Source organism: Miniopterus natalensis, chromosome 2 (assembly GCF_054644295.1).
Source record: "Miniopterus natalensis isolate mMinNat1 chromosome 2, mMinNat1.hap1, whole genome shotgun sequence".
In the NCBI taxonomy this organism is placed as follows: Eukaryota; Metazoa; Chordata; class Mammalia; order Chiroptera; family Miniopteridae; genus Miniopterus; species Miniopterus natalensis.
Window position 1 is genome coordinate 162,244,928 of NC_142082.1, and position 12,755 is coordinate 162,257,682.

Genomic DNA, 12,755 nt, shown 5'->3' on the forward strand with positions numbered 1-12,755 from the left:
CAGAGTATTCACTTTTATACCACCAAATTCCTTAATCATTTTGATAAATGCATTTCTTATAGAGATCCTTCTGACCCTGTTTTATGCTTTTGGCTGGATTCTATCTATATAGTGAATTTTTGCCTTTGAGAGATTCACTGAAATAGAAAATGTACAAATGATATATTATTCTTAGCCTAACATTTATATGTATATATGTATATATGCATATTTGTGTGTATGACTCTACAGTGTCTAAGTTAAAAAATTTCTGATATTACATAGTCAGAGGGAAAAGAATATCATGTGAGATGGTGCATAATTTTGGAGAGAGCCCTCAGTTTACTTTTTTGCTGGTAAAGGCATCATCTGAGGAAATCAGAAATGCTAAGTTCAGTATTCTGTTTATTTAGAGCCTAACTACATTTCTCTGTGAACTATCTCCATTTAGTTGCTCTTTCTCCCACCCTTCATGCAGCCCAGCCTGTACCTACTCATCCTCTGTATTTACCAGTGTTTACTAAAATTCATTGTCAGTATGATTTGCGCACTTTAAAAATTATTTGTACATGCCTAGAGCTCTTTGTGGAATAGATTTTATATATACAATGAAAAATAAGGCAAATTCTATTTTTACTTTGTAGAATGAACTGGAGAATTTTCCTTTAAACACGATCCAGCACTGCCAGGCTGTGATGCACTCCTGTAACTATGACTCGATTCTTGCCCTGGTGTGCAAAGAGCCAACTCAGAACAAACCGGATCTTCATCTTTTCCAGTGTGATGAGATTAAGGTAAAAGAATAGTGAACTTTCTTTCTCTTAGGCAGATGTTCTGGCAGCTTTGCAGTTGTTTGCTTCAATCATGTGGCTTGTAGGTACTAGTGTCTTCCTTAGGATTTCCAGGCCAAGTAAATAGAGAGGAGGTAGAACACTATTTAAAAAATCAGATGCATTCTATTTATTTAAAAAGTATAGATAATATATTAAATTCTTCTTTGAATGACTTGGATTTTATGCTTCATGGGCAAGAAATAATCACACAATATTATTCTCCACCAATCACAAAGCATGGGTTGTTGCAACAAGTCATTTTCTAGGATATCGATTTAAAGTTTCCCATTTAATTATGTGACTTGAATAATTGCTCAGGATTTGTAATCCCTAGTGATAATGCGAAAATAGTAGAGCATAGTTACCAGTATAACATGCTATAGTCTGAGGATTTGTATTTCAAAGTACACTGTAGTTTTCAAGTGATTATAATTTGTTATGCTTTTTTGGACATTAGAAGTTAACTCCAGCCTTGAATCTCTTTATTTCATGAGTTGATTTCTCTAAAAGGGAAATCATTTTGGGTTGAGTTGATTGATGCTTTACCAAAGCTATGATGTGTCACTGTATATCATAAAATATACAGGTAATTTTTATCTTATAAAGAAATACTGGGAGATTAGCATAAAGTGTCACTTGATCTTTTCTGTATTTCTTTTATATTAAAATATGATAAGATAATTTAAGATCAACTGTAAATAGTATATTTTATAATTTTATGTTTATTTCAATTTATGTCATAGATGACTTTCTAAAAATCTTACTTGAAAAGAACTGTGGCATTTAGGTAATTTGTATACGAAATGTTCCATCAGATTTTTGTATAGTGCCTTTTGAAAGTTGTAAAGTATATTAAGAATTCTGCAAGGTTAGATTTAAATCAGTAAATATTAAAGTGAATATTTAGCTCTGAAAATATAGTGAAAGTTAATTCAAACATTTTAAAAACTGAAGACTTAGCTAAAACATTTTAAATCTGCTGTTTGCCTCATTGTCCCAGGAGCCCCACTTGAAACAGAGTTGTGCTAACTACAGTTTCTGAACTTCAGTTTTGAGAATGACAGTTTTGTGTTATTTCATAGGGGATGGTGATGTTGATGTGTTTGAAACTGATGTACTGAACACTGTTTTGTCCTAATTAAAAGTTCAATTACCACTCTATAGCTGCAGTATGTGCATTTACTGCTTGATGCCATAGTCCGCATGAGACTTCTTTTTCCTAGTGCCATTGAAAATATAAATACAATGAAATATGATATGGTTTCTTTTATATGGATCACCTTGTAGTGTCACTTTTGAGTTCTTTTATTATGGGACTTTTACAATGTTCCTGCACACATTTTTCTTAGGAGTAGCCCCCTGTGGGAAGTTCAGGGTTTCTAGGCATCTTCAGTTTTAGTCTCCCACATAACAGAAAGCCTTTGACGTGATGTTTGTAGTGTCTTCCTGAACCTAGGTGGTTCTTATGGAAATAACACTGGACTGGGTTACATTAGCACTCTTGTTTAACTAGCAATGTGACCTTGACCACACCATCACATGAGCATTCCTTAATTATAAAATAAGGAAAACAGATTAGATAATCTTTAAGTGTCCTTTCAGGTCTAAAATGTTATGAGTACTTGTGCTTATGGTAAAAGAATACTATATATATATTTGAGAAAAACATACATAATTACAGAGAACAAGCAGGAACAAAAATAGGAGATGAATACATCCCAGTAAGAATCTAATATACAGTAATAATCATTGACTATAAACAAACTTCACAGTCAAACAAAATAAACCTCTTTGCTGCTGATCGCACATAGATTCCCAAGAAAATGGAATCAAATATTCTTGTTGGAAGAGTTAATTGTTTGGAGGATGTTAATTTTTACCTGAAATGACAAAAATAAAGTGGTTATTTAAAAGGGTACAACCTAGTATTGGGGTCGTCCGTGATTGTAGTGGCTTTGTCCTACACTGAGAGCAGCTCTGCTGGGACCGAGTGATCTGTTCCAGTGAGTGGATGGGTGCCCAGTGGATCCTGAGGACCAGAAAGGGAAAGAACTCTGTCTACATACATGTGCTTCTGACGCCTTCGTTTCTTCTCAGGAAGAGATATTTACCTAGTTACATTTTCAGCATATGATTATACGTTTAGCCTATGCAAATCCTTTTTCTATTTGCCTTTATGCAAGATAGCTGTTTTTAAACGGAAGGAATCTAGATTAAACAATATTTTAAAATTCTTTCAGTTTTTAAATCTTTTCATAAAGTTCATCATCAATAAAAGGAAAAGTACAGATCTCAGAGGAAGGCAGGAAAGAGGGCAGGCAAAGATTTACCAAAGAACTTATAAGCATATATGCACAGCCCATGGACACAGACAATAGACAGGGAAAGAACTGGGGAAGGGTGGGAGAAAATGGGGGACATCTGTAATACTTTCAACAATAAAATAAATTTTTTAAAAAGGAAGAGTATGCTTTGAAAGCAGATTTAAAGAAACATACCACTTTTATTTTACATCGAGATACTCACCAATTCAGACAGGGTACATACCGCTTTTTCTGTTTTAACCTGCATATCAAGACAAGAAAATCTGTAACCTCTGAGATAACTTGTCTTTCATTGCAGGCAAACCTAATTGCTGAAGACATTGAAAGTGCAATCAGCGACAGCAAAGGAGGGAAACAGAAGAGGCGTCCTGAAGCCCTGAGGTAAAATCAGTAAAAGAAATTAAGGATAAAATTGATTTGTTTGTAAGTTTTTTTTCCTCTAAAGATTTATAAAAATTACTTTCAGTGAAGGTATAGTTCACAGATTACAATCTATAATCGCAACTCATTTGCCCTCCAGGTTTGTCAGTATGCACTTGGCCATTTCTCTCCATATTCCTGGTCTTTCTCTGATGTGGCTCCTGCCACCTTTGCTGTCCCAGAATCATGAAAGATGAGTGGCCTTTCAGGGGAAGGTGGCCTAAGGGAGTACAAATGGATGTTAGGATTGTAGTTGGTTCACAGCCTTTCCAAATCACAGGAGACCTGGAAAAAGGTTAAACCTAGTTTTCAGCTGAATTTAAATTTTTTTGTATCTTTTTATACGTTTACAAATATACGTAATAAGGAATAGTTAGGAAATCCTTACTGTTCTGCTCCTTGACATAGTACTTCTTGAGGTCGGAGAACTGAGACCATAAATTGAGAATTGATGTCATAGAAAGAGAGAAGGTAAAAATTCCATTTGTTTTCATCATTTTTAGGATGATTTCCAAAGCAGACCCCGGTATTCCGCCCCCACCCCGAGCTCCTGCCCCTGTGCCCCCTGGGACTGTTACCCAGGTGGATGTGAGAAGCCGGGTGGCAGCCTGGTCTGCATGGGCAGCTGACCACGGGGACTGTGAGTATTTCTAGGAATTGATACTTAATGAACATTTACTTAGGACTGTGACATAGTTCTTGCTTTTAAATTTTGATGCTTATTTCTTTACTGAAGCTTGAGGTTAGTTTAAAAATTTTAAATCTTAGATAAAAGAAAGTTAAGCTTGAAAACTTTAAGGTTATTGTGTATGAGAGTTCAGACCAATCATTTTAATAAATATGGGGATAGGATTAGAACCTTTTTTTTAAATGCAGTGAAAGGTGGGAAGTTAACTCGACTAACAATTAAAAGGATGGTAATAGAATATATACCAAACAAGAGACTATGAGGTTTTTTGAATTTAAGATTATACTTCCGATTCTTTCTGTTATTATTATTTTACCACTGTTTTCTTTTGGAGAAATTAGCTGTGGTCACATGGAGAGGATGTCAGCACAGGGGTAGGACAGTGGAAAAGGCTTAAAAGGCATCTTCCATCTGGCTAACCTTGTCAAACTTGCCCTTTTATGTACCGTCATTTGAATTTGACAGTCTTTTTGTTCAAACAAACAATCAAAAGCATAGAAATGAATGTAACAAGTAATCATAAGCATAGAACTCAGTGTAACGAGTAATTATAAACATAGAATTTAGTGTAACTTTTTATGTCAGAAAATTTTCCAAATCTGAAATTGTTATGACTGGAAAATGCCTTAAAATATGCTTGGTCCAATCTCTTCATTTTAAGGGTGAATACACTGTGATCTGGCAAGTTTGAGTTTGATAACTAGAGCCTCACTCTTGCCTCCTAGTTCATTGAGACCTGAAATCACTTATCTTCTGCTGAATGACGCATTATTCATAGAGGATATCTAGCAGCATAGTTAAACAGTAGAACTTGATTGCCAAAGTGAGTGGCAGTGGACTGTGCTTTGAACCTGGTAAGCCCCAAGTTGGGCTCTGGATCTACCTGTGTGACCCTAGACAATTTATCTGCTTGTTCTCCAACTTCACTTACGGATAATGTTATGGGGATAATAACTCATGGGTTGCTGTTTTCTGAAAGCAAATAATGTCTATAAACAGTATCTGCTACGGTGTAATAAGCATAATTTGTGGTTGGTCGCTTTTTTAGCAAATGGAGATCATTTTATTTTCTGAAGTGCTTTTCACTTTATTTAGATTTCTCATATCCTTAAAGTTATTTTCAGGGGTTTACACATAAGCCCAGCTACCAAACAGATGAAAGAATCTTTGAAGCATCCATTTTTCAAAAATAAAGTAACAGAATTATTACTTATTTTAACTTTATAACAGTTTCTCTTTTTAGGAATTATATAAATTTCTATTAATCCATTTTGTCTGTAAAATTTTATGTGTAAAAAACTAGTTAGGAGTTTATAGTGTTTTCTACTTTTTGTGTACTTATGGTATTTTTGTTGTTGCTGTTGTTTCCGTGGAGGAACAACCTTGTGGAAACATCTGTAAAACCTAATTTACAACAAAGAAAATTTAACTCCAGGGCTTCTTGGGCTCTCATTAGGTTTTGTGTAAATTGCTCAGTGCAACCTCATCTTTATAAGATAAGGTTTTCAGAACTGATTTACTACTAGGCCAAATAGAACAATATACTTATCATGTGAGGTTCTGTTTGGATCTGGCCAGTTTTTAGTTGGAAAGATCCCCAAAAGGAGTATCTTTCTGGTCCCTCTGAAGGCTCTGGCTGATTCATGCAGAACAACTCCTTTGAATCCTTGAGGTAGCTCTATCCCTGACTTCCAGAAGTAACCTCTGTAGAACAGTGACAGTGGCAGTAGGGTTGCTAGTCATGCCACAGACCCTGAAAAAGTCTGAAAAGTACCACATCTCCCCCTTACCTGAGCCACCTCACCTCACCTCACCTCACCTCACCTCACCTCACCCTCACCCTCACCCTCACCCTCACCCTCACCTCACCTCACCGAGTTCCTAATAGGTATATTTCAAGTTCCACTTGCTGCTTTCTGTAGTATATACTGTAGCAAGATAGTAGCTACCCAGAGGTAAAATAGCAGTTAACTAGCAAGATTTTATACATATAAATTCTAATTATCTTAAACTACTTATAGCTACTAATTAAGTTTTATAAGACTCGGATTTCTTTCTTTCCTTCTTTCTGTCTCCTTTTTTTTCTTTTTTTGATGAGTAGTCCATTTATGGTAAAAGTTAGGCCTAAAATAGACATAGCAATACAGGATTTTCAATATTCTTGGTAGTTCTCTGTATCGAGCATCATGAGTCATAATGATATATCAAGAGTTGTATTTCCATTAGTGATGATACTTTTTCCTGCTTCATCCATATATATTTTTTTCCATTTCATCTACTGTGAAATATTTGTACAAGTATCTGTGTTTAGTGGTAGTTTTAACCTACTCATACCAGGAAGGAGTTCATTATAATGATCTCATGATTAGCATCATGCTTTTGCCAAATGAGCTAACTTAACATCTTGAATGCTCTCAAGACATTTATTATTTAATTTAAAATTTTCTGTAGATATTTATACTTTTAAAGCATATGGCTTAGCCCAGCCGAGTGTGGCTCAGCGGTTGAGCATCGACCTAGGATCCAGGCGATCGGGGTTCGATTCCTGGTCAGGGCACATGCCTGGGTTGCGGGCTCAATCCCCAGTCGGAGGCGTGCAGGAGGCAGCAGATCAGTGACTCTTTCATCATTGATGTTTCTCTCTCTCTGTCTCTCTCCCTCTCCTTTCTTCTCTCTGAAATCAATAAAAATATGTTTTGGAAAAAATAAATAAATAAATAAAGCATATGGCTTAAAAGTAATGAGCTCAACATTGTGGGTTTTAAGTTTAATGACAAGAAGAATTTTAAGAAACACTTTACAAAGCTTATTGTCGTCACGATGTTGGAATACATAAAAATTAGAAGCTTTGTTGCATTAGAATTAATTGACCACTATTTACGAAGTAGGTGCTTAAATGTGATTTTATATTTCTTGAGTAGGAATTGTAGAGTGCTGAGTTAGGGTTGGTTTTATAGGCAGCTGACAGAGGGAAGAGGGAGACTTAAAGGGGAAATTACAGGGTAAATCAACATAAAGGTGGAAAGCAAGTACTTCAGCTCTGCCCAAGTGCGTCTGTTAGTGGTGGCAGGGATGCCTGTCATAGATGATGGGCGGCGTTGTGAGTTTATATCTGGTGGAGGTGTTTTCTTTTGCAAATGGCACCCTTTCCTAGCCAATTTTCTAGACAATGTTTAATTACCTATATTGGTATTACTTAAGCAACAGATTGAAAGACTTATGATTCTCCTTTCTCTAGTTGAGAAACTAAGGCAGTATCATGGGCATGAAGAAACACCTGAGATGATGGCGGCCCGAATTGACAGAGATGTGGTAAGGACAGTATTCACCTTTAGATCACAGGCTTTATTTCAAAACAGGAAAAAAATATTTTCAAGGAAAATGAAGTTGATTAAATAAAGATGTTTTGTAGAAACTATATTTTATTTTTCTACTGGTAGTTATACCCTTTGAATTATTTTTTCCTTAACTATTTTTGCCTTTATGGGGATATTTATAATTAGTGGGCTGTATGCAGATCTTTAATGAGTGATAGAAGAACTAACATATTAACTAGCTTACAAAGGAATTTCAACAGAATTATCAGATTTGAGGCATTTTTGTTTTTTCATAGTTTGTAATTCATAATTGAAATATTTTTAATATGTCTTACTGACATTTATTGAAAATATAATGCCTAAAAGATAAAAGTTAAGTGGAGTTTTTAAAGGGTAGATATGTAAACTTTAATTTCTTATATAGGATAAGGCTATGTTTATTTTTATTTCTCCATAATAATTTACTTGCAGAATGACAAAGCCCTGTGTTATAATCATAGAATATGATGTCAATATAATTACTTTTTATACTATACTCATGTTCAGTATGGAAACACACACTTAGAGAAATTTGATGTTTGGAATTTAATTTTTACCTCACACTATTGTACTTAAAAGTTCATTTAATCCCAGTTTCTAGTCTTTAATTAGAAGAATGTTAAGTTTAACACATACTAGAGAAAGTCAACTAAGATTTATAGTATATGAGATCATCAAAATTGATCTGATGATAGCTGAAAGCATAGTTCATCATGAATTTTATTTTACCATGTAGGAATTCTTCTTAATACCCATTATTGTAGATTATCTATGCCTTTATTAGGTTATCAGAACATCTTATATACCTTTAATTCCATGAAATAATATCGTTGGTGCTTTATAGAGACATTTATTAGAAAAACAAAAATGCTCAATGCTTTTCTAACAAAATATTTTCTAGAATTATTTTCCCCTAACTATATGTGGGAGAAGTCTATGAGAAAATTAGAGTAATTGAAAGTAATTAATGATATGAATAGTTATTGTGAATGCTTTCTTGATGGTATTGAAATAGAGCAAAATTAAGCTAAAGAAAATTGTAAATGTCAGATTTGGCCACAGATATATTTAGTTCAATTCTTAGAATTAGCAATAAACTTGAAATTTACATATAGGAAGCGTTTCTTTTTCTTTCTTCCTTTCTTTATAACTTTCTAATTTTTCTTTACTGACTGTGTATAGTCCAGGCCAAAATAACTTTGTTTTATGTTTAATTCTATAATTTCTAATTTCAGCAAATCTTAAACCATATTTTGGATGACATTGAGTTTTTCATCACAAAACTCCAGAAAGCAGCTGAGGCATTTGCTGAACTTTCTAAAAGGAAGAAAACCAAGAAAGGGAAGAGGAAAGGACCAGGAGGTAAGTCGAATATTCTGTGTCTTCTAAAGACCATCGCAATTTCAGGGGCCCGCCGTTGCTGCCCTTGTGAACAGCTGGCAAAACTCCATTGACCCTGAACTAAGGTCCCTTTATCTAGTTGTGGGAAAGCCCCAGAGATTTAGGCAGAGACGAAGATAAGCCCAGGGAAGAGTTCATTTGGGTTCCGGGTTGGCTGCAGTAAAGAAAGACTCTGGGGTATTTTACCTAAGTCACAGGGACTCTGAGATTCAAGTAGTCGCTATGTGTTTGTAGTGACTTTAAAATTAATGTCTGTTAAGGAAAGTTATAGCTCTATTCTTCTCATACTTGGATTTATTTTATTGTAAATATAGAACCTCATTATTTTATTAAATAAAAAGGATTGACTTTTCTCATTAAAACAGATACAAATGTCAATGGATTTGAATTTTTTTAAACCACAAAACTCCAAACAGTATATTTACTCCACATACAAGTAGTTTCTGAGCACGCTGTAGTTCAGCTATTTAAAATGGCACCAAAATGAATAAAATTATAATTATGGAACAAAATGCTATAGACTGAAATATACAAAAGAATAGCAAATAAATATCCCTTTCATTTCCCATGACTTCCAGATCTTTCTCTAGCTCATGTCTACATCATAAACATATGATCTGTAGACTTGTCTTCCAGATGTGTATATCTGGCTATGCCTTACCTCTATACAGGGTGGGGCAAGAGTAGGTTTGCAGTTGTCAGTGTGGGAAACCTAGAGATTATTCTTGTATTATTATTTATGAATTATTGTATTATTTTCCATACAAATAACTGAACCTGCTTTTGCCCCACTCTTTATATTCTGAAATTAAGTATTATTGCTTCCTGATGTCTCAAACCGCTTAGTGCTCCTGTATTCTTTGAACGGTATACTGTTCTCTCAGTCACTGAGAGTCAAAACCACAGTCTTGTAGGATTTCATTCTCTAGTTTGTAGCCAACACTGACTTTATTTTTTCAATGTTTCTCTTAAACAGTTTTTTTCTCCTCTTCATTTTCATAACCAGAATGTGCTTCAAGCTAGCATTAATATTTCACCCTGCTTTCTAAGCACTTTTCAAACCTCCAGTCTTCTTCTGTGAGCATAGTTGTCTTAAAGCTCCGAGGCAGTCACTTCATTCTATTGGCGAAAAGCATGTTAATTCCGTGTTCTGTTGCCTAAGTCCACTCCTCACCCGGGCAGTCAAGGTCATCCACAATCTAGCCCGATCTACTTTTCCATTCTCATGTTTCTTTACTTTAATGTTTATTATTTCATGTACATGCAATTTTCTTTTTCCATGTTTTTGCTTATGCCATTTTTATCCAAGTATGATGTTTTCCTTACCAAATTGCTCTGGAACAAAACTTTTAAATCCCACCTTAAAAGCTGCTTTCCCCATGAAACACCTTTAATTTCTCTATCTTAAAACCAGGTGCAGTGTCTTTCTAATAGCACTTAGTTGGTAAATCTTTGTTACTTACCTCATTCATTTCTTCTATTGGATTCTAAGGCCCTTAAGAGCAGGGCTTGTCACTTAACACATTTTTATAGTCTTCACAGTGATAAGCACAGTGACTGGCATTTAGACGGGCTACAGTATAAATTTATGGAATCAAATGAGGAATTAATCGGTGGTGCCTAAAGGTAGAGCAATCCATTTCAAATGTTGGATCATCTTAATTTGTTATAGTCAGACTATGAGGTGTGGTAAAGTAACTATGTAGCATGATACCTGGTGTGATCATCTAACTTGAAAGACATAAATGTGTTTTTATTCATTTTTTCATTTTATATATATTTTTTGACAATTTGCTCTCATCTCTCCCTCATCCTACTTATTTCTTTAGAGGGTGTTTTAACTCTGCGGGCAAAACCTCCACCTCCTGATGAATTTATTGACTGTTTTCAAAAGTTTAAACATGGATTTAACCTTCTGGTAAGTAAAATTTATTTATATATAATTAAAAGAAACAAATGAAAGAGATCAAAGTCTAACCACAATGTCCCTGATTAAATTTAGATAAAATTGTTCTAGCAAATATTTTGTATGTATGTTTTTATTTGCCTTTAATTAGAGCAACAGATAATAAAACGTATATCTAAGAGACTTGATAAAAAAAGAAATGACTCCTTTTTTTTTTTTTTAAGTGAAAGCTTCCTAAGCTGACTCACCCATGCTAGTTAATATACTAAAAGTAAGTCTAGTAGTAAAGAACTCTTCATCTGAGTCTATGCTGGACATTTCAACTCTTTGTCTTTTGTTCAGTTACATCATAGGAATATGTTTTTCTGTTTTCTTAATGTTACAGGCCAAATTGAAGTCTCATATTCAGAATCCCAGTGCTGCGGATCTGGTTCATTTTTTATTTACTCCATTAAATATGGTAAGATTTTATTAATTTAAGAAAGTGATCGTTCTTAGTATGTTTTTGAACCCCAAGTGTCTGTTTAGATTATCTGGGCAGTTTTTCTTTATTACCTGGTCATCTGTGTAAACACTGAGAATGTGAAATTTGAGAGTTTAGAAGAACCTTAGAAATCATATATTTCAAACACCTTACTTTATAGCTGAGGAAACCAATGTCTCTGACAGAGTTAAGGAAATGAGAAGAAATAAAGATTTATTGTATACTAGTGTTTCAGTAGATACTAGTATAATGTAAATGGCTTGAGTAATACAGGAATTTTTCTCTTTCTCGCATACGATAGGCTAGGCTTGAAGAGTCCAGTGCTGGATGGATAGCTTTGCTCCATGACATTCAGAGACCCAGATTCTTTTTTTTTTAATATATCTTTATTGATTTCAGAGAGAGGAAAGGAGAGGGAGAGAGAGAGATAGAAACATCAATGATGAGAGAGTCATTGATTGGCTCCCTAGCCCACAACCCGGGCATGTGCCCTGACTGGGAATTGAACCCTGATCTCCTGGATCCTAGGTCGACGCTCAACTGCTGAACCACACCCAGCCAGGCAGAGACCCATATTCTTTTCATTGAGTGTCCCTCCATCACCTGAGCTGTCTCTGAGTCAATCATTTGTTCATTTATTTATCTATTCAGCAATATTAAGTGACAGCCTGCTATGTGCTTGGCATTATTAGTAGCTCACCAGGAACAAAACAGACATAAATTCTTACCCTCTCAGAACTTATATTTTAGTATGGAGGGACAAACTGTAACCTAAATAAGTTCATAACTAATACAGTTCTCTAAAAATAAATGCTATGTGAAAAAATACAGCAGGGAAGGTGCACAGGGAATGTTTCAGGTGTGTGTGTGTTACAATTTTTGAGTAGGGTTGAAGGAACAAATCTCTGAAAAGGTGTCATTTGAGACCACAGAGTCAGAAATGAGTCATGTGGACTTCTGAAGGAAGAAAGTTCCAGGCAGAGAACAGCTAACGTAAATGCTCGTAGGTGATAACACGCAAATCACGTTCTTGGAATAAGTAGGTTTTGTGACTGGAACAGAGTAAGGGAGGAGATCTCAATCAGAAGGCAATAAAGTCAGCAAGTTAACTGCTGGACATACCTTCTTGGTCCTTATAGGTGACTGTGAAACCTTTGACACTTTTGGAGGGTTTTCAGCAAAAAAAGAATTGCTCTGACTCTATTGTTTAGAAATTTAGGGAAAGATGGGATCGAGGTGGCTATTAAAATAATCTTAGATGGGAGATCGTGGTGTTTGGACCAGGTGACATTGCAGGTGATGAGAAGTCAGATTATGGTTCTAAACCATAGAAGCACCAAAATCTGCTGGTTGATTGGGTATGC

General features: G+C 35.0%; 1 protein-coding gene across 4 annotated transcripts in view; it reads left to right on the forward strand.

Moving 5' to 3' along the window:
- The window catches only part of EPS8 (EGFR pathway substrate 8, signaling adaptor), a 148,756-nt gene that overhangs the window by 97,922 nt on the left and 38,079 nt on the right, over positions 1-12,755 (forward strand). For all 4 annotated transcript variants that reach the window (XM_087814775.1, XM_087814777.1, XM_087814776.1 and 1 more), the window contains 7 exons: positions 624-773; positions 3,435-3,517; positions 4,060-4,196; positions 7,483-7,556; positions 8,836-8,962; positions 10,831-10,919; positions 11,293-11,367. In XM_087814775.1, coding sequence (XP_087670901.1) covers positions 624-773; positions 3,435-3,517; positions 4,060-4,196; positions 7,483-7,556; positions 8,836-8,962; positions 10,831-10,919; positions 11,293-11,367 — 735 coding nt within the window. The remainder of the gene's footprint in view (positions 1-623; positions 774-3,434; positions 3,518-4,059; positions 4,197-7,482; positions 7,557-8,835; positions 8,963-10,830; positions 10,920-11,292; positions 11,368-12,755) is intronic.